Below are 24,211 nucleotides of genomic sequence, written 5' to 3' on the forward strand. Positions count from 1 at the left end.
TCCAAGAGAACACAAGCTATTTAGCAATATAAATTATGATCTCCGGTTATATATGGCGCCCAACTAAAATAATCATAGGTGGTAAGAGGGGACATTTAGAATGGGTATGTATGTAATAGTCATAATGGTATGATAACTGTTAAAGTAATGGAAGTGTGAAATGATTACTTTCCTTCATTCGAAGATACTTAGTCACTTATAAGTAAATTTAGATAAAGAAGTAGCCCAGTCGGTTATAGTGCTGCCTTGTAAACTAGATGTCCCAGGTCGTTCTTATAAGGATATTGTAATTAAAAGCAAGCTATCTGGTTACATAATTGTTGTAAAAGCACAATTGCTGTTTAATATGAGATGAAAAACATCGGAGAAATATCTTGTGAAATCACTAAACACTACTTGAAAAAACAAGTGTTCAAGAAACAATAAAATGACCTTTTCCCATTAACTTTCAAAATAATAGAGAAGAAGTTACTCCATGCTTAATCAAAATTACTATTGTCATTTGTGGTTGATATAATATTATAAGGTCATATGTAACCTTATCTTTGAAAAGACCTCATGATTTGTTTTTGTACTAGTAGTATGAAATGATAAACTTAAACAATTTTATTTTCATGGGGCAATAACTACTACAAGATTGCATCAGATCGAATAGACAGTATGTACCATTTCTCATTAATCGCAAGACATGACCTATGAACATCGGCCCATTTATATTTGAAATTTCATTTGGTGTATAATTGACATCAAAGCAAGATACCTTTTGTTTTTATCACTTATGGGTTATATTATTTATGTCAAATACAAAAGGGCAAAGATCCCCTCAAAAGGAGTCTCAAAATCGCTTCTATTAAAACTGACAACAAATTTAATCAAAAATTGGGGAAAAGAACAAAATCAAAAGTTTTTTCTTCTGTTAAGTGGGTAGACCTAATAATAATCAGAGCACGATTATAAAAACAGAACACTGAAAGACCTAATCATAAATTGCATCACCTAGTCCTAAGCGATACATCTCAGTCGGTCATATGCTGATAATAAGGCTACTTATGATCAACAATGTTTACGATAGACTTATTTCTTTGCGATTTTTCTATAAAACAAGTGATTGTAGCTGTTGAAGATAGTGGCCATGCCATCACGTGCATCAAATATACCAAAATATATAGCACTCACGTTATAAACTGTATAAAAAATGTGACATGCGTGGGATTAAATTCTGGTCTTGTACTAATTACAGGTGATCAAACAGAGTACTTCGTGAAATGGACACTGGACAATCCGGACAATATGTCTATTGCACATATAAAGAAGATGATGCAAAATGTGACAGAGTTGTCGGATCATAAAATACTGTTTGTTTATGCAGGCTCTGTGCAGATTGAATCATCAGTATCGTATGATATAGTCCTTAATCTAAAGAAATTTGCTACGAGTATCTTAACATTTTTAGCAAAGTTTACAGAGATTTGCAAGATTGATACGTCAAAAGATATGACAATCGACGTGTGTATAGCAGTGTCTGAATTGCCATGGAGATGTAAGAACACATGTATTGACATTTTCAGTGCAAACAAAATTTGAAAATAACACTTATTAGTTTAATGCATTCGGTTTAGGTAAATCATGGTAGTACCGAATTACCGACTGTTCAGCTGATTCAACTATTCGCCCTTCGGGAGTGATAGACCACTAGAAGTGTTGTCAACCCAGTAAAATGTATTCCTCAGAAGCGCCTTTCTGTATTTTCCTTCATCACGAACGCTCACTGCCGATTATGTTACATCCAAAGATGTATAAGAGCCGAAGAAGTAAAATAGCTATATGACTACAAATGAAACAACAAGTAAAGCCAAATTATTCTTAGTCCACTGTGTCGGAGGCGATTGAACCCTTACTTCGGTAATAACCTCCCATGTGTCATGCCTTATTCATAAGTAGCAATGATTCATCCTGACGAATCTCAATAGATGGATTAACGTGCATCTATAGATTTTGCGAAAAAGAGTTTCCATGAATTCAATAAGTATATTTCCAATGATCTCATCTATGCTGGTTAGCGATACAGTAGTGCTGTGATCTTATTTTACAAAACAAACACATAAATGTATGTGTCGAATATATATGCACCTTTAATTACAACAATTAATTTTTTTAGCATACAAAGATAAATCTAAAGAGAGATCTGTTGGAATCACTTGTGATCAACTCAAGCAAACTGTGAATGCGTATTTAAATCATAATCATAAGTTCTGGAAACGATGTGCATCTTTGTTACAACCAACGGTTGAAATAACATCCACGAAACAGGTATGTTGTCAAGGGTTAGAAGAAAAAAAAATCCAATGCCAAATAGCACGGAAAGAACATTGACAATGTGTGAATTATAAGTCAAGCTTCAGTTGTGTTGTTGAGATTCCTTTTTAACTTACTAACATTTATCATAATTCATGCAATGCGTCAACGTTATGATCCATGTGAATCACAATTGATACATAAAACACATTTTTTATCAGATATTTTTCAAATTTATAAGACTGAATATACTAGTCGGTTATCTTTAAACAAGAGACCAATTAAAAATTCTATAAAACTGCGCCATCTTATCAATAACTTTTAAATGAAAAAATGCAAAGGATTCTTTTAGGCATTGACCATTTGATTTTCGGGTGGGGTGGTGGTGGGGTTGTTGAAATAGTAATCTGGCTGTAACCTTGACCAAAAAAGAAATCTGGCCTCTTCAGTTGCTAATTTTTTTTTTCCATCGCTTTGTTGTAAAGTTTTGCTTAAAAACGAGATTATATAAAAGATGGCCCTGTGAAATAAAGTGATAAGTTATATTCAGAATAATCAGATATGGAATCTTAAACGTTCGAAAGATCTTCTCGAAAATCTGCAATCACAATCTCCCAATTTTACTGTATTTTCAGAATTTAAAACTTTTTAAGGTGTTTCATTACTACTATATCCCATGCCCAATTGTATCGTTGACTTTAATTTGTGATGCAACAAAGCTTTTTGTACAAATATGGGAAACACAGATACAAGTTCCTTTTTTTTTGTGTTATCTCACTGTATGGAAAACCACACTAATTTCCACAACAAATGTTCAAAAGACGATCCTTTTAAATACTTGACTTTTTAATCGACAATAAAAGTGATGAGTCTTGATAAAAAGTAAAATCACAAAAATACTGAACGCAGAGGAAAATCAATTCGGAAAGTCCATAATCACATGGCAAAATCAAAAAACAAAACGCATCAAAAACGAATGGACAAGAACTGTCATATTCCTGACTTGGTACAGACATTATCAAATGTAGAAAATGGTGGATTGAACCTGGTTTTATAGCTAGCTAAACCTCTCACTTGTATGACAGGATAGTCGTATCACATTCCATGATATTGTCACCGATGCTTGAACAAAACAAACAGACACAATAGTTAAAAATGTCAAAAATAGGGTTACAGCAGTCAACATTGTGTTATCATATTAATCACTATAAAAACAACAAATGTAACGAAGAAGCACACATCAAATTAACATCCTCATTTTGATTATATTATACGATTTCATTTGTCTATGTAAAATGCACCCATCAAGGAAGGAGGGTTTTGAGTACTAGTGTAAAATTGCGCGTTTGAAACTCGCACAGGTAGACATAAAATAATTTTGTCGTTCAAAGTATGACGGGATGCATATATTAAATACAGTCAGTCAAAATAGATATAACAAAAACTGACTAAACAGTATAAAGTAATAATAAATAAAATAATAGTGTGGTTAAGTAAGCAGTCAATATACCAATCGTTACACATTGAGCACCACTATTTGCCGGCTTGTTGTATTTGTCGACAGCAGGATTCATACAAAATCTTAACGAGGACGATTGCAAAAATCATCAGGTAAATTCATTAAATTCACTTTCAGATATAAAGAGTGTGCATAGCTCATATGTTACCTTGATACTAATGATACTACGAGAAGGAGGAGGTCTGTTTAATATAAAGGTCTTTTCCTTGATATTGACATAGGTGGACGACTTTAAGGTAGATTGGATGAGTTCAATTTTCCAATTGTCAACTTTCCATTTCTCATCAGTATACCATTTGGTTCATCGTAAGGCGTTTAGACATCTCAGTTTATAGGTTACGCTGACACGACTCATGCCTGTTCACACTTTATATACCACTTTGAAAAATGTGTCACCCCTTCACAAAAACTTCCCAAACAGAGTAATTATAAAACCGACTGAAATATCAACAACAAAATAGTCAGCATCAGGAATTAGTTGCTCAATTGGTTGATACGATTTGGTGTCACCAAACCATAATAGTACCGTGTTTTCGCGGTATCAGATCTTAAGAGACTAGTACATGTTTCATCGTGTGTTATTTATTTTAAGCTATTGAATCCTATCTCCGATTTTGACATTTTGACTGAGTATGAATTTTCATGTCTAGTTGCATGCTTTGACTAACAGATAAAGCCAATACAGTTTGTGTGATCAGTATACAAAAATTGATTAATTCCAGCAACACCATAATACTTTTTCTTGTTTGTTTGTACCTAGAGTTATGATAGTTGAACGTACAAAGGTAAAACGACTGCATATATCATTTCAGCAGTCTATTGGGATGACGGGCAAAAAACGAAAATCAAAATCAAAATCCATAGGAGTTCCAGCTTCAAAGAGAAAAAAATCTGAAGTCTCAATTAGCGAATCTGTAAAGGAGGAGGACACCCAGCCTTCAACGTCTGCTCACCTTTTCGTAGAAGAGGGGTATATATCGTTGACAAAAGAAGACGTAGCCAAGAAATTGGAAGACCATTCTTTATATGAGGCAGCTCAAGTATTCAGAGGTAAACTTTGACTATCCCTTTGGTATCTTTCGCTCCTCTTTCGCGAGCCATATGAAAATCAATGTTAAATTTTTAAACACAAATAATTGAATAAGTAGGACTAAAGTTTAACACCTAATTTGGAAGGCTTGAAAACAAATTTGATGATTTATTTGTTTAGATACAAACTTATTATGATAATGTATTTCTACAAAACTGAAATTACTTGATCCCATTTATCAGCCAGTTGTTATCATCTGATTAGGGAACAGTGCTAATAAGGGTGATGCCAATGTAACCCGCTGGCATACATCCAATGAAACTGTGGCCAGAATTGTATACCTGGGAGCTCGTTCAATGATTACTATGCGTACTGATCGCATTATAGCGGGGAAAATTATTCGATAAGACGAAATTTGGAATCCGGCAAATGCTATTGCTGATGAATAAAGCTAGCATGATAATCATCATTAATAAAATAACCAGAAAAAAGTTACATGGAGATGATTTACAATATTGATTTTTCGTTTGATAAACGTTACATTTTGAAGGAGTTAACTTCCCAAAAAGTGCAATAATTCATTGACGTAAATGTTTTACGCATTATTTTCAACTTTTTGACATATATTTGAAATATTTTGGTTCATGTCGTAGATGTATTTGTAGAGGAAGATATATCTGGAAACGTGTTGGACATGTTAGATGACGAACGACTTGAAAAAATGGGCATAACGTAAGTAAATTATTTTGCTTATCACTAGTACTTTTCGATGTATATCGAAATAATGACCTAAAAACATGTTCTTTTCAATCAGTTTTATTTCTTTTCTCTGGTGTTACTCTACTTTCATTTTTTGGCTTTAAATAATTTCATATGGAAACAGATGCATATATTAAGTAGTTTTGATGTTTTCCGTCAAATCGAGCGCGTGGATGTTATATGAAAATTTAAGATACCATACATATGGTACATAAGCTCGTATAGACCAACCAAAATAATCAAAAGGTCAAGTTTTGCGGTTGGATTTCAAGTATTATTCAAAATTATGCTTGTGCCAAAGTATTTTGGACAGTCCGTGCGAGGGCTAATAATTCAAGTTCAACTAAAACTCTAAAAAGAGAAAAAAAATATTCTGAATATTTACTAAAACCTTATGACAGCGTATTTCAGTCAAGCCCGTACTAATTATATATATAGACAATAACTGTTTAGTGTCTTTAAATATGTCTGTATTTTACGAGACTACGAAACAGGTGTAATGCTAGCTTAAAAGGGCACTAGCTACAGGATATATAAAAAACTAAAGTAAGATTGTATTTGTTCAATCAATAGTGAAAGTTAAATATTGAAATAATAATTCGCTTTTAGCAGCTAAAATGGTTCAATTTTGACAAATTAAGCGACGAAATATTGATAATTACTCATTCACTTGCAAGTGAATAAGTCGACCTCATTAAATCCGTATTCATGTGAATTTCAATTTAACCCCTTGCTAGAGATTGATAACACATGCATTGTACGTGTACTGGTTATTTAAAGAAAAAGAATGTCAATAATGAAGGTGAAACTACGGTAAATCATTTGATTACTGATTCGATCCATATAAAATCAATCTTATACGGTAAAAACAATGAGAAACATATATTTTTAATCTATAAAATAAACTCAAACAGACCTAAAAATACAATTTCACGTGTTGGTTTAATCTATTCATATCTTTATTCATGTTTACATCGCTTATATGGTCATCTGAGGTCAAATCGATAGTTAATTAGATGGCGTCTGGACTAAAATACACACGAAACGAATCTACATAGTATCCACCCCATGCTCTGTAAACTGTTTATTTTAGACTTTAGTTTGGATAAATGTTTTACATTATTATAAATCAAATATGAGAATTTGAGTCAAATCGGTGACCACGAGTTTGACAGCTAGTGCCCCTTTAAAGATTGCTATATTCCAGGTTCAATCCACTATTTTCTACATAGGAAAATGCCTGTACCAAGTCAGGAATACGACGGTTGTATCCATTCAATTGATTTTGTGTTTTAGCATTTTATTTTGCCATTTGATTACGGACTTTCCGTTCCGAATTTTCCTTGGATTTCAGTTATTTTGTGATTTTACTTTTTTCTGCGATTTATGACGCCTGCTCTGAGCCGAGTACAATTACAGCTGATATATCTGAAGGAACCAGTTTTGTCTTTATCCTGCAAATAATTTTGTGCATTGAGTTTGCTTTGAAAGACAGAAATACTAACATTTTTTGTTTTTCTTTTCTATTTAAAACCATTTGAGGTCCGTGTAGTTATATGTATATTATCAAGAAAGAAAAAAATCACACAGCCCGCTGAAGATCGTTACGTAAATAATCTCGCAAGGTCAACAATGATAAATCGCTCAAAATTAATATTTATTTTCAAATTGAGGACAACAGTGTTTGATTTGTTCTACACTTCAGAATATCGAGCTGTCTGTATATTAATAATTCATGTAATTCATGTAATTATTGACATTGTTACATGGTTGATTTTGTGAGTTACAAATTTTCTCATGTGAGTTTTGAACTTGACGATTGGCGTCGTAGAAAATAGATTTAATCCTGCTATTCATGTTTGTATATGAGCAGAAAGTGGGTTGCTTATCGGAGAATAACTGGAATAAAGGCATAAAAATAACACTGAGAAATGACTCACAATACATGATTGTCATTATTCCTCGATGCAATTTATTGTGTCATTGTAGAGCAATGGGAGAGAAATTACAAATAATGAAGGTCATCATGGAAATTACCAGAGTTAAAGATTTAGATTTAGAAGAGCACAAGAAAAAGGTAAGAAAGAATAATCCTTTTTCTTTTTAAACAAATCGTTTATAAATTCTTAGTTTGTGCATATTATATTCATCACATATAAATATAATACAAGTTCAAAGATTTGCTTACCTTTCCATTGGGACAAAAAACAACCCCTTGAAATCGCTGGGGTTTTGATGGTTTGTCTTTAATTGTATTAAGTAAAGATGCTTTCATTTTATTCTATATTTTTGATGTTCCGTTAGGATCATCTGCTTCTCTTAAAAAACAATAACAAAGAATTTCATCTCTGGCTTGAACTTTTTTAATATTCTAGCATTATTATAAACATGATAAACGATTTTTAAAATATTATATTAATTTGCAGATATTTAATGATCCTGTTCATGGACATATAGAAGTTCATCCTCTTTGTATCAAAATAATAGATACTCCCCAATTTCAGCGACTGAGGGATTTAAAACAATCTGGAACGTGTTATTTTGTTTATCCTGGAGCAACTAACAATAGATTTGAACATTGCATTGGGTAAGCAACTGACTAATATTGCAAATAATCATATAAATGTTCCCAGATGTGTTAAAGGTTAAAAAAAAATGGATAAATGCAATAATATGTATTTGTGAATTATTTTTATCGCTATGTATATATCGACAACAACGTTAGAGTTGTTTTTTTTATAAATCTGCCAACGTGGTTAAATAATTTTTTATTTCCACAAACTTTGACAAAGAGAATCACTGAAGAGATATTGCTTGTTAGAATGCGAATCCGGTGCAGTAAATTTGGTACCACATTTATTATTAAGAGTATGTCGTAGGTCATCTCTAATTTGCTGAAACAAACTCATATAGAAAAGAACACTGGTATGATTGTCAATGAGAAAACTCCTCACGAGAGACCAAATGACACAGAAATATAGCTCACCGTTTCACAAATGAGCAAGTCCCATACTGCAAAGTCAGCTATAAAAGGCCCCGAAATGACAAAAGTAAAACAATTCAAACGAAAAAAAACTAACGACCAGGATAATGAACGAATAAAATGAAACAAAGCAACGAATGATAACCACTGAATTATAGGCTGCTGACTTTGGACAGGCACATGCATAATTTGGCTGTGTTTAATATGTTAGCGGGCGCCCAGCCCTCCCATAACATGGATAGTGATGTAACAGTACTTCATAAGAACAAACTATAAAAATTAGTTAAAAAAGTTTACAAATAGAAAACATCCGAAAAAAACACTGATGGGACGTGGACCGATTCTTGCACATACAAACAATATCAAGACACTAAGTATCAATATGAGAGTACACGCAGTTACTGACAGCTAGTTAAAGCCAATAACAATTCATTAAAAAATCATGCATCTGAAAATAAAATATCAATCAGTTCACACCCAACATTCAATGACTTTAGTGTAAAGCAGCAGAGAAGAACACATCTTTGTGTAATGCCAAGATACAGGTTTCTACAGATTGTACAGCCATAAATATGCAAATGTTTATCAAAATATGATATCTCTGCACTATAGTTTCCCATTTCGTTTATTGATAGACAAATGATTATTTTGTAAGGGTTGAAAAATATTGATATTCAAAGGCAACATAATTATAGATTATCCAGTTTCCGACATTGCTTTAGTAAAATATTAGTCATAAGCAATTTTATGAATATTTATTAGTGAGCGGGTGAACATGTAGCAAACAAACTGAAACATTTTATATTCTTCAAGTAGTTGATATTAATTGATATCTTTTCACTGAAAAACCATACGGTTTGTGGGGTAATAAAAAAGAGACTGATCAAGGGAATTAGGTCGACAGAAAAGACTATACAAGCTATCATCACCCTCCTTTGTTAATTATTTATAGAAACTTAATTTCAGAGTATGTAATCTTGCTGGAAAGCTGGTCCGTATGTTACAGAAGAGACAACCAGAACTAAAAATTACAAATAAAGATATTTTGTGTGTAGAAATAGCAGGCCTATGTCATGACCTGGGTAAGATATGTCCCTTGTTGTATATGTAACAATATATTTTGATAAAGTGATTGTGTTCATATGAAGATAGTGTGCCAATGATGTGATGTCTAAGCTAGACTTAAAATGCATTAACACTATATTGTCGCCATAAAAAATAAAATCCGTATTTATGTTCTTCTTCACTTGGTATCCGGTGAAAGGTTGTCTCATTTGCACCCATTGCACAACTATTTGTATAATCTGTGTTTTTGAATTCCTACGAGAGTATAATTGAAAATAATTCGGTTTGTTAAGATAAACGCCTTTGGCCAAAATATTTAAAAAAATTAAAAAACATGACAACATAGTTATATTTGTCTAAAACATTTATATACACGGCAAGTTAATAATTGTATTGGGGCTTATCTGATAAATTATTAACTTGTTTAATAAAGCCCTCGTATTGGTTTCTTTACTTGTGTGCCGTGGTTGTGAGTCAAAGATTTTTTAAATACTAATTTCAGTTAAGAAGTTATGTTTGTCTTTTGGGCGTGCAACAAATTTCAGTGATATAAAAATGTAGTAATATGTTTTTCAATCATGTCTTAATTTATAATTGTAGGTCATGGACCATTTTCACATCTTTTTGATAACAAATTTATAGCAACAGTTAGACCTACTAGGAAATGGAAAGTATGTTATAAAGACATATAGAAACAATTGTCTGTTTTAGTTTTAATTGCTAATTTTCTCAAATCAATTGTTATTATTTCATATAAGGTTTACAAATGGACACATGTCATCATATTTTTTAGTTCTTTAAACTAGTGGAGTCATGATCTTATACCCACATTTAGAATATTCTTGTCAATAATTGTTATCCTCATGTTGCTTTATATTGAGAAATGACATTTAAGTTAAAATAAAATTTTGCTTTGAAAGTATAACCAAGACTGATATTGATTTTCTTCGATACATTATAATGTTTGACAAACATTTATTTTCAGCATGAAGTTGGATCAGTAATGATGTTTGAATATTTGATCGAGAAACACCATCTTATGGGAGAATTTAATAAGTATGGCTTGATGGATCAAGACATTGAATTCATTAAAGAGCAGATTGCAGGTCCTAAAGTAAATGAAGAACGAGCTGCAGGTTCTACTGAACATGAAGAGCATATTGCAGGTCTGAAAACAGAAAAGAGTGTAAGAATATTTAAATTCGTTGCTTTCTTGATTTTCTTATTTCATACTTTTATTGAATAATGATAGCGAGACAAACCGTTTATCAGCTCAAAGTGTGTGCAAATTCTTAGACTCGTTTAAAACGATTGATGGATTTATTAGTATTAGGCGCCAGCACCAGTATTGTGATATTTTGCAGCGGTCAATTTTCATTGGTGGAAGAAACCAGAATGCCAAGAGACAACATTAGACCTATTGTAAAAAAAACCTGACTATCCTAGTCAATTACGATTTAATTCGATCTCACCTGACAAGTACTGAATTCCAACTCACATCCTAAGGGTGCCTTGCTAGATATACAGTAGAGGGATGACTTATACAACTGTACCTCCGTGGCCACTTACCAAAAAGAATTAAAAATTAAAGCAAAACCCTAAAATAGAATCAAAGTTTCTAAGGACTGTCCTTAGTTGATTTATAACTAAAACGTTCATAAGATGATATCAATATGTTCTTGACAGTGCTTATGCACTGAGGGACTCGGCTGTTGAAACCATTGTTATAACTTTAATTCAACAATGATTGTTAAATATTTATGAAACAAATATGATAAGAAAAATGTTAAACGGAAATGATTTAGGCAAATAAGCATACATTAAGTGCCTGAAAATCTTCTGTAGACAGTTATAACTATTAACAATTTGACAAGAAAAAAAATTCTAATCGGCCCAACAGATTACCATAGACTTAACAAGCGTCAATATGCATTCGTGTGTTCGTTATCAATATTACCTACAGAAAAATCTGTTTTATCTTTAATCACACTTATGTAAGCTGCTTCATGAAAATTATTGCACTAAAATCATTAAATCCCTTGCTCAACGTTCTTGTTTAGGTTAAAGGTTCATCAGTCAAACAAAAGCCGTAAATAAATTAGTACTTTCAGCTAGACATGAAATCTCCCAATGGTGTCGATTTTATAACCCTTGTCAAGTGATTTTCGTTTAAAAATAAAATAAAAATGTTGCAATGGCAATGAGGTCACAAAAAAAAGTCAGCAAAACATATATTTTATGTAACTCCCAATTTTAAGCAAAAACACGTATATCAATTGATACGACAGGTTTAAGATTGTCGCTATTGTCTAAAAAGACCGAAAAACAGAAACTTCTTGCAGATGTAGTCGCTAAAAAAACGTGAGGCAGAATGTAAATCGGCCATTGCCAATTCAATAGGCACAAACAATAGCGACGAACATACGGATATAACTTTTTTGTACAGTTAAATATATTTTTTACATATCAGTGTAACCAAATCTAGAAAATTAAAAAGGGAGCTGCATGAAATAGAAACTCAAAACGAATATTAAAAACTAGACAGAATGTTTATTTAAAAATATAATTGAGAATGGAAATGGGGAATGTACCAAAGAGACAGCAATCCGACCAAAGAACAGATAACAGCCGAAGGCCACAAATGGTTCTTCAATACAGAGAAAAAATCCCGCACCCGGAGGCGTGCTTTAGCTGGCCCCTTAAGGTGGTACCCAACACCTTGACTAATATTAATTTGGCTCGTTTAATTATCATAAAAATTTGACAAAATATTTACTTTGACTGTTTGACAAAAATATAAAAATTTCAAAAAATTTGAACCAACCACTTTATCAGAAAAATTTCATTGGTTATATAGCAGTTTGACAAACACTAGTTTTGATCATTGAGAAGCTTAATCATTTCCTTAACAATACAACATGATTAAAACGTTAAGATGATTTTTAAAGAGTTATATTCCTGTAGTGTTAGGTACCACCTCAACAAAATGTATACTATTTCAGTAATAATGGACGTCATACTAAACTCCGAAATATATAAAAGAAACTTAAATTAAAACTTATACAAGACTAACAAAGGCCAGAAACTCCTGATTTGGTACTCTCCTCCTAAACCTCTTGCCAATATCGAAAAAACAAAAACACAACAATACGCACAGTAAAACTCAGTTTTAAAAAAGTCCGATGTCAGATGTCAGATTAGGTAATAAAAGAAACTAAACAAAATGACAATAAAACATAAATTAACAAAAGACAACTATCAGCTACTCACACCCCAGCTCCAGACCTCAACTAAACTGATCGAAAGATTATGTCTTCATCACATGAATATGTAGCACAATATCTCCCGTTAGGGGTTTTGTATCAGATCATCATAAAATATATGAGAGGAACATAACCCGTATCAGGCCAACAACTGGTTTTGGGAATAAATGTGTTTATTTGCGATAGAATACCCTATAAATGAATCAGTTTTAAAGACAACATATTCAATTATTAATGACCTGACAACAGTATCGTAACTATACCCATTCTTAATAAGTCTATTCAAGAGTTTAGTTAGCTTTTTGGGTTAAATTCCGACTTTTTGCGCTTTATAAAGAATAGCATGATGAGATATACAAAATATGCAGTATAACTGCCTATGAGATCTTAAACCGAAAGACCATAGAATTAGACAGTAAGAAACAAAGATATTGTAAGATATCTGACAACTACAATACCAAAATCAACGCATTTCCCAGTGAGGAAACTCCAACTGTTGTAAAACTGAAAACTTCTTAAAGATTTTCAGTGTTGAAAGTTAAATATTAACTAGAACACATCCGCGAAATCGCGGGCGTAGTTTAAAGTATCTAAAGTGTTGTTGGAAGATTTTGTAAAATATTGAATGATTGGAGAATTTCAGCAAACGTATCATAAGCATGATAAGCAGAGATTATTGGGGACAGGAAAATGTTTTTTTTTTATCTGAGTTTTTAAAGCTGAGTATGCGGTATGGGCTTTGCTCGTTGTTGAAGGTAGTACGGTGACCTATAGTTGTTAATTTCTATGTCATATTGGTCTCTTGTGGAGAGTTGTTTCAACATGGCAATCATACCACATCTTCTTTTTTTTGTTATCAATGAATTTTGTAAAAGATTTAATGACTGGAAAAGGTATCAAAAGTTCACATGAATATTTTTAGCGCTTATCTGTATATTATGAACATTCATTACTATATAAATATAGTGTATTTACTTTCAATTCTAAGTTTACTCATCGATCCATGGTGGTCATTGATATAGTATACAGACTCTCTCTATTTGATAAACTCTGTGACCACCTTGGATAGTAAACTTGAAAATGATAGCAGATAAAATTCTGAAAATACATTTTATTCTTAGTATATGTATGTTCAAAGTATACAGAAAACACAAATAGGAAGTCTAATCTGACTTGAAATTTCGTCCAATGACGGGACAATATCCGGATGCCTTTTTTCTCGTTTTTTCTCCCAAAATAACTCAATCTGAATAATTATATGAATGGATGACAAATGCGACTATGCACTGTACCTATAGGACACAGAGGCGTGTTGATTAATTTATTGTGGAAAGAAGAGAAGCGATACACAAAATGAGGTCTTCTCGTTTAATAGTATAGATAATAATTTTTAAACATTTGCTACAGTCGGATTGATTAATAATGCTTTTCTGAAAAGGAATTATCAGACACAATTACAAGTATATCCAATGTTGGAATAATATTACTCTAATATAATTATCTGTAAATTAAGTTATCATTTTAAAAGAAGGGCGAAAGATACCAGGGGGCAGTCAAACTCATAAATCGAAAATAAGGTGACAACGCCATGGCTAGAAATGAAAAAAACAAATAGACAAACAAAAGTACACATGACACAACATAAAAAACTAAAGAATAAGCAACACGAACCCCACCAAAAAATAGGGATGATCTCAGATGCTCCTAGAGGCACCCGTCGTGTTGCTCATATTATAACAAAATCCGGTAAATAGTCTAATTCGGTAGGTCACATTCTTACAAGGAAAGGAGATTGTAGTTACGACGTAAGGAAAATATCCGATATCATCTGTTAAACGGTTGTTCCATAACGGTCAACCAACTCGTGATGGCGTCCGTAAAATTTATGAAGGGATGATTTCAACTTTACCATTTAGAACTCTTGGTTTAATAGCTTCCTTGTGAGCAGCAACCCTTTATCAAGAAAATCATGATAGGAAATAATACGCCTTTTGTGTAGATTAAAATACCAGTACAATTATACATGTACATTTTATGGTTGATTTTGTCATGTTGGCTATTATCATAACTTGATGTCCAATCGCGCAAGCGTGTGGATATATATAACCAGAGTTTTAATTATAATTAAACTTTATTGATCACTCAGGACTATCTAGTATTGATATAGCAATAAGAAGATATGGTTTGGTTGCAAATGAGACAACTTTCCACCAGATATCAAATGATGTAGAAGTTAGGAACGATATGTCACCATAGGGTCTTCAAAAATGACCAAACCCCGTATCACACATACAGCCAGATATATCAGACACGAAAAGACAAAATGAAAATAAAATCAAAGAATAAGACTAACTGTCTGAATTATTAGCAAATCAATAAACACAAAAAAAAAATAATATACAGCAACTATCAACACCCACTGAATTACAGGCTAATGGCTGGGACAGGCTCATACAGAAAAACCGACCCCCTTATTTCTCAATATTTTTCTGCCTTTAAATTTGTGAAATTTTACTAAAGTTTCATCATTTCAAAATTCTTTAATCGAGAAGAAAAGTTTCGGATGCATCAATACCTTTTGGTAGGTGTTAACCAAATGGGTGTCATTTCATCAGCATCTATATTCCTGAAATCTATGGAGTTTATTCAACTTGTTTAATTTTAAAATGTATTGTTATATTTATAGCTTCTTTTAATTCTTTTATCATGAAGATATGTTTATGTTTCGTTTTACAAAGATTAAGCTGCGATTGTTTTTAAAGGTTTGGCCATATCGAGGTAGAGATCACAGGAAAGGCTTTTTATATGAGGTTAGTTGTCTATCGCTTGTCACCGAAAATTAGTCTAATCACAACTTTTTAATAAATAATAAAGGCAACAATCGATATGATTTATTTATACGCTTTACTTTTATCATTTATTCTAGCAGAACGTTTATCAATCTGACTCTCATAACATAGAGCTTTGGATTTTTCTAAGGAACGTGAGAGAGTTAATTGCAGTCTGTACCTTCGTCTAGTAAACTGTTAATTTTATGCAATTTGATAAGATAATATGGTGATTAACCATAGTCATGGTTTTCAAATGTGATAAAGGGTAGATAAAGAGAGGTTTATCGGTAAAATTTGCCGTATATTTAAACAAAAGGCTTATGTATGCTAAATATGCAATCAATCTGCATCGTATTACTACAAGGTTTCTTATGGTTGGAACTTTTTTTGAAGAAAAAAACAAATACCAACAAAAAATGAAAAGAAGATGATATTTCAGTACGGTTAAAATAAAATCTGAATAATGAATTTAAAATGCAACCAGTAACAAATAAAGACAACAATAGGATATAGCGAAACAAATTGTTATCTCTGAACACAACATCATATATATTTATAACATAATGTAATGTGTTTGTCAGGTTTCAATACCAAACATTTTTTAAATATACATTTAGGAGTTATAAGACATTTTCAGATTTTATATACAACATAAATCACATGCTTTTCTCATATTATTGTTTTTCAGATAGTAGCCAACAAAAGGAATGGTATTGATGTTGATAGATGGGACTACTTTGCCAGGGACTGTTATGGCTTGGGAATAAAAAATACTTTTGACCACAACAGATTCATGACATTTGCAAGAGTTTTGGAAGTGAAAGGTGAATACCAGATCTGTTCCAGAGATAAGGTAAATGATATATTTAATGTTAACTGCTGACTAAACGAACACAGAGTGAACGCACGTTTACTCTGGAAGACGTTATGAATATACATTTTGACCGCATTAACGTTATTATAGTAAACGCGCGTTTACTAGTAGACATGAACATTGAAGTTAACTAACAAAATATGTGCACCCGGATTTCACTTGCGTTTATGAAATGCTTGGTGTGCACCCAACTGTGAAATATTGTTTCGACAAAATCATCAATTTTAAAAATCTACAAACATCTTATTACTTTTGATAACTGTAAGAATCATTTAAATCAACATTAATTGCATATCATAAGACATTCATTATCTCTTTTTACAATCCAAGTTATTGTCAAACCCGATCTTAAAATATTGTATCGACATTATCATCAATTTGAAAAATCTACACATTTTTTTAAATTTTTTGAAAACTGAAATAATCACATAAATTAACATTAATAGCATATCATGAGAAATTTCATTATTTCAATTTTCAATTCAAGTTATTGTCAAACCCGAATTATGATAAAAGTAATTTATCAACAATGAAACTAAACTGTAAGAACAAATTTAAAGAACATTGACAGATTTCATTTCGACGAATTACGTTGTAAAATGAGGTGATTTAAAAAACTTGATAAATATCAAGTGACAAACCACATAAATATTTTAGGAAGCAGAAACACTTTACGGTATGTTTCAAATTCGAGCAACGCTACATAGGAGAGCTTATCAGCATAGAGTTTGTGATGCTATTGAAGCCATGTGAGTTAATTATTATTTATTTTCCTTAATATGTAATATGTCGCAATCTATAATGACCATATTCTATTGATATGTAAGAATGTCACAAATGAAATCAACAGAACATCCAAAATAAAAACATTTCCTTTTTTGAAAATGAAAGGGTGATTTAGAGATAAACTACTATACTCTTGTATCCTTTTTGAAAATAGTTTTCATAAATAATTGAGAATGGAAATAATAGTCCTTAGCTAAAGCTTAGTAAGCCATATCCACGCGCATGAGTGTCAACCAATCAGAAAAGAACAGCCGGAACTATGACAAAACATTATCGGATGACTGCGCTAAAAAAAAGGATTTTTCTTGATTCAATTGAACAGTGAATTTCATTAATAGATTAACTTGGAGTTAATAAGTGTTTAAATTAAGTTTCTTACAAATAAAAAATGTCTGCATGTATTGTTTAAGAAATAATTGATGCAAAATAAAGGCAACAGTAGTATACCGCTGTTCAAAACTCGTAAATCTATGGACAAAAAACAAAAATGGGGTAACAAACTGAAACTGAGGGAAACGCATTAAATATAAGAGGAGAACAACGACCACAACATTAAAATGTAACATACACAGAAACGGACTAAGCATTATACAAAATCCGATGAGAATAACAAATATAACATCAAAACCAAATACAAATGCAAGCTATACTTTATTGTTGTTTGAACATGAGTAGGCATTATCTTCGTGATTATTTTTGCCTGAGCGATAGTGAGGGCTAAAATAACACGAATGTAATGCCTACCCATGTTAAAACTACAATAAAGAATAGCTTGCATCAATTATTTCGATTCTAATTAGGACAATTAAGGTAATTTCTATGTCCGATGTGTATAAGGGTAAAGCAATTGTGTAGGCTCTTCCTTGAACCTCCCTTTTTTGTTTGCACTGTGATTTTTCAGTGGGAAGAGTTGTTGAACAGCCAGCATGAACGGTTGTCGTATCTTGGTCAAATATGTCAATTTCGGAATGAAACACATTACAGTCATGAATGAATCAGTAACAATAGTTGCATCATTTAAGAGTTTGGAAGTGTTTTAATTTAATGAAATATATTAAATGCATGCCAATTTGATAAAATTCATATTCTGCCGTAGTCAATATACGAATGGGCAAAAAAAATTATTGGATTTAGAGCATGGGTTTATTCATAAAGCAAAAGAAGCACGTCATATTCGAATTATATAATTATTTATTCGGCCTGCATGTATATATCTACGTCTGCTTATGACATTCCCACAATGCGCAATCATGGACACATTAGAATCATGGGACTCTGATGTTGATCTAGATACAACGCTTCAAGTATTAGAAAGTTTTGAACATCTTGAAAGGTTTGGTACACAACATTGATTTGGCACATTTTCACTCGAAGCTCCAAATATTAATTACTGCTCATTCAAAAATAAATGAACACGCCGGCTAATCAGTTCAACATGTCAAACGCAATTTTTCAAATGAATGATAATCGTTGTGAGACTAAATATATATCAAATAAGCCTGCGCGAAAAAATTTGCAAAAAAGAGAAAATGCATTCTTAGAGTATTAGCTATATTTTTTGCTGTAATTTGTATTAGATAATATTCGAAAATACACATTATACCGATAAATAGATTATTTATGTTTTTTTTTTAAAAACATGATGCATTTTCTCATTCAAGTCGCCATTCGATGAGCTGAAGATGATAACATTAATCTCGTTTAAGAAATAAAAATAATCTATAATTATCGCTATATATTACTTACAGATTTACTCATTCTAAACAAGTATTTTTATCTACATTTTACCAGGGTACTCGATGCATTTCTTGCCGCAGACCATATAGGAATCATTCCAGGAAAAGATGGGTATGTGATTTTAACAGTTATAATTGCTACGATACTCAGAGGAATTGATTACTAGTATATGAATATGATTTATTTGCACTTGTTTGCATCGTTTGTTTTCTGAAACCTCATTTGATTACTCTTTTCAATAAGCTTAGGTAATACAAGATGAACTCAAAAATTAGTCCATCCAATAATTTTGTAATATCTATATCTATTTACCGAGATAAATTCAACTGGAAAACCAGCAAAACGTGTGAATTCAAATAATGTTTTTCACTTGCTCTGACTCAACACAAGAGTAGATCTGACTTGTAAAACCAAAGCAATTTTAAGAGAGAAATTCAAATTAATCCAGATCTTCATTGTTAATTTGGAGATAATCTTCAATACTGCAATATGATTAAATGATATCTTTTAAGTGGAACACTTTATTTCAATCTATCAGACTGATATTGATGACACTTTGCAAAGTTCTATGTATACGCTACCTTCGGATGAAATGTGGCAATGTATGACCTAAAATATGTGCTAAAGAAAGATAGTCGAACGTAATTGATTACATCTATAATGTCAAATTGTCCTCTCATATAGCTATTTTGCAGATGTTTTTGAAAATTTAAAACAAGTACGCAATTTTCCATTTCAACGTCAAAACTTTCCATATCAACAACAATACATATACAATATTAGAATTATGCCAAAATGACTTATTACATTTGTGAGTGTCAATACTTGTGAATAAGGCTTGTTTTAACAAATGATCCCTTACTAAATCATTAATTCTTTGCATGACTTTTTTTCAAAGATATGTAAACAACTATCCATTTTGGGGATGTTTTAACTGAAAGTACTTTTGAACTAGAAAAAAGGTTTTAATCCCCTTTGATGCAAATGATTATTAGCCCATGAAAAACTATCAGAGGCAGAAAAAATAACACCTATATACTCACAAGTTCTAACATTTTCAGTTGGTTCATCATTAAAATAAAAGTTACTTTTGATCATATTATCACCTTTGTTTAAAAAAAATGTTTTCTTAAGTTTAACCTGAACACACCAACTTTTACAATATTCTTCTGATGTATTCAAACATCTTCTCAAACCTGCATACATTAAAAAAAATGACCTTCCTATTTCAGATGGTTGACAGTAATCATAAAAAAATAAACGGCAAATCATTGACAAATATCTGAAAAAAAAATTCGCACTTAGATTATACCCTTAGTATACGATCCTGGTCCAAACATGTAAAAAGGGAGACAATTAAATTGGGTTTCCTTTGTGGGTTTATGTATAGTTCTAACTTGCTAGGTAAATCATTTGAGGGATTTATCTCCATTACACAAGAGTAGAAGGATTAACTAGTTTGTTTAATTCGTTAGAAAAAATAATCGTAGTCCATTATATATGGAGTGGATCAATATTTTTACTTCAGTTGTAAATTTGTAAATAGACCCGATATACTAGTAGTACATATGTTTGTTGAGGGGCCATCTAGAGTCTGCCTCCGGATGCGAGATTTCCTCGCTGTGTTGAAGACCCATTGGTGGCTTTGAGCTATTTCCTGGTTTTTACTCTGGGTTTTGTCTCTTTGACACATTCCCGGATTCTAATTTTTGAATAACTTATATTTTATTGCGTCTGAATCTAGGATTTTAAAACTGCATGTATGTTTATTACGGTGGCATCAATTTGTCAAAATCATTGTTTACACAAAACTGAGTATGTAAAAACATCCTTAATTACGGAATACAATAATCTACCTCCTTTTCGTACCCCTAAAACATGCTTTAGTCAATTAGTTATAGTGGTCACATTATCGGAAAACAAAAACCACACTTTCTTAAGCCTACACGACGGCGGGTCCAACAACGGTTGGTACGTACATTGCGTGTGAATAATAAAAATGCTAAAATGCTAAAAAACAATATTGCTAAAACTTGTTTAATTCATCCTTCCTTTGCTTGTTTATCAGGAAATTGAAGAAGTTATCCGAGTGTATTGATGATCCTGAAGCATATACAAATCTTACCGACAGCATTGTTCATGTGATACTCATGTCTTCGGATAAAAACCTTGAGAAGTCAAGAAAAATATTGCAAAGAATCATGCATCGGCAATTGTATGCATGTGTTGGAGAAACTACTCCGATCGAAGGCGAAACATTTGTAAGTATAATTAATAAATTTAATAGTGAATAGTTTCTTTTTATTTAAATACTTATGTGTTACCTTTTAAATACATCAAGTTTAATCTAACGTTTAAGCTGATCCTCATTGACCATAATATTTCATAAAAGATGTAGTTCACGTATAATGAATATTACTATAACCATGCAGATCACATACATTAAAAAATATGCATATGTTAACGAATTATTTCTTAAAACGTTGTTCAGACAGAGGTACTCTGATACAATATATACAAAGCGGGTTTTGTCTAACTTATTGAATTCACTTGTAACGACCATTGTTCGAATGTTACTGTAGTAAATATTACAACTTGAATGTAAGTTCCCAAATAACTTTTTGACTAATTACGAAATATATCAATAATTTACCACCTTTTGAGAGGTAAAACCGCAGTGTTTTAGTGTCATTGAATAATGTTTGAATTATATTTCGTTCAATGCTTAAAGAAAAAATTTGCTTATAAATTTTGATAAACAACCAAAAAATGAAACAAATACATAAAAAAATTCAAATACATCTAAAATAACTCCCAATAAAGTACAATTTAGCTAAATCCAACTTCACTTGAAGCTTTCGTCTAATATTAAAAACAAGTAATTAGTTATCAATGGAGATGAAAAAGGAGTATTGGAGTTGATAAAAGAAATAATGAGATTTGTTTTGTGTGTATATCCTCATATTACTATTTTAGGAAGAATCGTCTCAAATCAAGGAAGACATAATATCAAATATACCGCCGAAGTTGCAAAGTGAACTCCTGAGTGATGACCTTTATGTTGACGTAAGTGATACAGATATTTAATGGTACACCCATTAGTGTGCCATGTTTCTATAATTTCTGAGTTTCTCACAGGGTTATGTAGGGTACTGGTTACATTACATTTTTATGAAATGCTGTTCAAAACATAAATAAGTTTAAATGTAATACTATTTACTTTTATCGGTTAATGAAGGCAACATTTGAGTACTGGCAACATTTAGATTTCAGGAAATTTTAGTCATAACAAGAAAATTCATCGTATTGCTGTTTAATTAATTATTCTTTTATGGTAACTGAAATATGGTCAGACATGTTGTGAAAAATCATATCATTTTACGATGTGCATAACCAATTGGCCAATCATTTTCGGTAATGTAGCTCACAACTGTTTGCAGACATATTGCTCTGCATTTTTCACGTTTGTATTAATTTTAATTCAGACAAAGTGTGTTTTAAAACCTGGTTAGCTATAGAATGTAACTACCATACTCGTCCAAAGACACGTATTATTGATTATTGATTGTCTTCTTGTTCATGTTCTGTTTACTACTTTCCTATTTATTTAGCCGCGCTAGTATTTTCTTACTATATCATGTATTAGTGTCCGATACCTTAACTCCCATAAATCTTGTTCAGTTTTGATGCTAATTTCTATTTTAGTTGAATTGTCAATGAAAAGTCTTTACTTTACTGGTAATCATACTCCTAAGTCTTAACATAGAAAAGGGTTTATCTATCAAACCCAAAACATTTGCATTCCTTGTATTGATATCTGGAAAAGTTTAATTGTTTTCTAATTTAATGTTATTTTATTATATCAAAATCACGTTGCTCTATGTGTTCTGGGAGTAAAGAAACAAACATTTTATCAAAACAAGTCTGTAAACATATAATAAGGTTTGCCGTACCTATCACAGTCAAACAAATCAATCTTATGATTACATGTAAATGAGGTGGGTTAATAACATTATTTTCAATCCAACGTATGGTACACTAATACAAGGATAACACTATGATGAATAATCATAGTGCTGTTAACTTATACAACAGAAAGGATTAATTCTGGTAATACAAAATGGCATAAAAAACGGGTCGACATTACTCCCACTCAAGATTCAAAACCTGTATAGTTTCCACATTTTTGTAAACAGAAATTCAATTTCTACCACCTTATACCTTTATTGCAAACTAACAAAAGGAACTTGAAGCAAGTGCATCCTACGAAGACGTCTTAAAAGGCTTCATATTGGCCACATATTAGGATTTAGGGCACTTCTTTGATATACCTGTCTTATTTCTTTTTTCTAACGGATGCTCTCGGTTGGGCGTTTTTCATTAAAAGATAACTATATTAAGAAATAATCAAGGCTGAAAGTATTCTGCTTGTTGAAATACATTTTTCATTGCTGTTGCTGTAACAGTCTCCAAATGTGAACAAATAATCCATGAAGTTTTGCAGAAAATGCAAATATCTCTTTATAATTGAGTGCGTCCGATCGCGACGCGCTTTTCTTGATTAGTCTTCTGCAGAAACGAACATTTAAACATAAACATTAAGAAGACCGAATTAAAATAATGTACATAGAAACTTGACCAAAAACAGACTAATAAAGGATACGTTCCTTCGTTCAACCATTTTTAACAAGTTATTTTTCGTACATCTTCTTTTAATTTCAGAAGGAACTTCTTAAATTTAATTTTATATTAAACTTTTACATCAAAATTAAATAATGTTGATCTCAAATGATTTCCTTTTACAGTTAGTTTACCTGGATTATGGTAGCAAATCAAAAAATCCCATGTCTAATGTCCGATTTTATAACAAAAAGGATGTAACAAAACCAGTTCGTATTGACAAGAATCAGGTATGTACCAATGAAAGCTTTGGAATAAGATGTATGACATTTAAACACAATAGTTATCTTAAGATATTCTATACAATATTCAAAATCCTTTTGCAAAACTGTTCAACAATGAGAAGTTCAGATTATGTTTTAATATTTTGCTCGATGGATATAAAACCT

At 31.6% G+C, this 24,211-nt stretch overlaps 1 protein-coding gene across 2 annotated transcripts in view; it reads left to right on the plus strand.

Annotated features, from left to right (window-relative positions):
- Positions 1–24,211, plus strand: part of LOC139523624 (deoxynucleoside triphosphate triphosphohydrolase SAMHD1-like) — a 47,481-nt gene that overhangs the window by 19,362 nt on the left and 3,908 nt on the right. For both annotated transcript variants that reach the window (XM_071317789.1, XM_071317788.1), the window contains exons 5-20: positions 1,241–1,540; positions 2,159–2,310; positions 4,627–4,864; positions 5,510–5,576; positions 7,593–7,680; positions 8,030–8,190; positions 9,553–9,668; positions 10,252–10,322; positions 10,637–10,837; positions 15,677–15,724; positions 16,434–16,598; positions 17,277–17,368; positions 19,197–19,253; positions 21,211–21,403; positions 22,119–22,208; positions 23,948–24,052. In XM_071317789.1, the coding sequence (XP_071173890.1) occupies positions 1,241–1,540; positions 2,159–2,310; positions 4,627–4,864; positions 5,510–5,576; positions 7,593–7,680; positions 8,030–8,190; positions 9,553–9,668; positions 10,252–10,322; positions 10,637–10,837; positions 15,677–15,724; positions 16,434–16,598; positions 17,277–17,368; positions 19,197–19,253; positions 21,211–21,403; positions 22,119–22,208; positions 23,948–24,052 (2,144 nt within the window). The remainder of the gene's footprint in view (positions 1–1,240; positions 1,541–2,158; positions 2,311–4,626; positions 4,865–5,509; positions 5,577–7,592; positions 7,681–8,029; positions 8,191–9,552; positions 9,669–10,251; positions 10,323–10,636; positions 10,838–15,676; positions 15,725–16,433; positions 16,599–17,276; positions 17,369–19,196; positions 19,254–21,210; positions 21,404–22,118; positions 22,209–23,947; positions 24,053–24,211) is intronic.

This window comes from Mytilus edulis, chromosome 5, assembly GCF_963676685.1.
Source record: "Mytilus edulis chromosome 5, xbMytEdul2.2, whole genome shotgun sequence".
In the NCBI taxonomy this organism is placed as follows: Eukaryota; Metazoa; Mollusca; class Bivalvia; order Mytilida; family Mytilidae; genus Mytilus; species Mytilus edulis.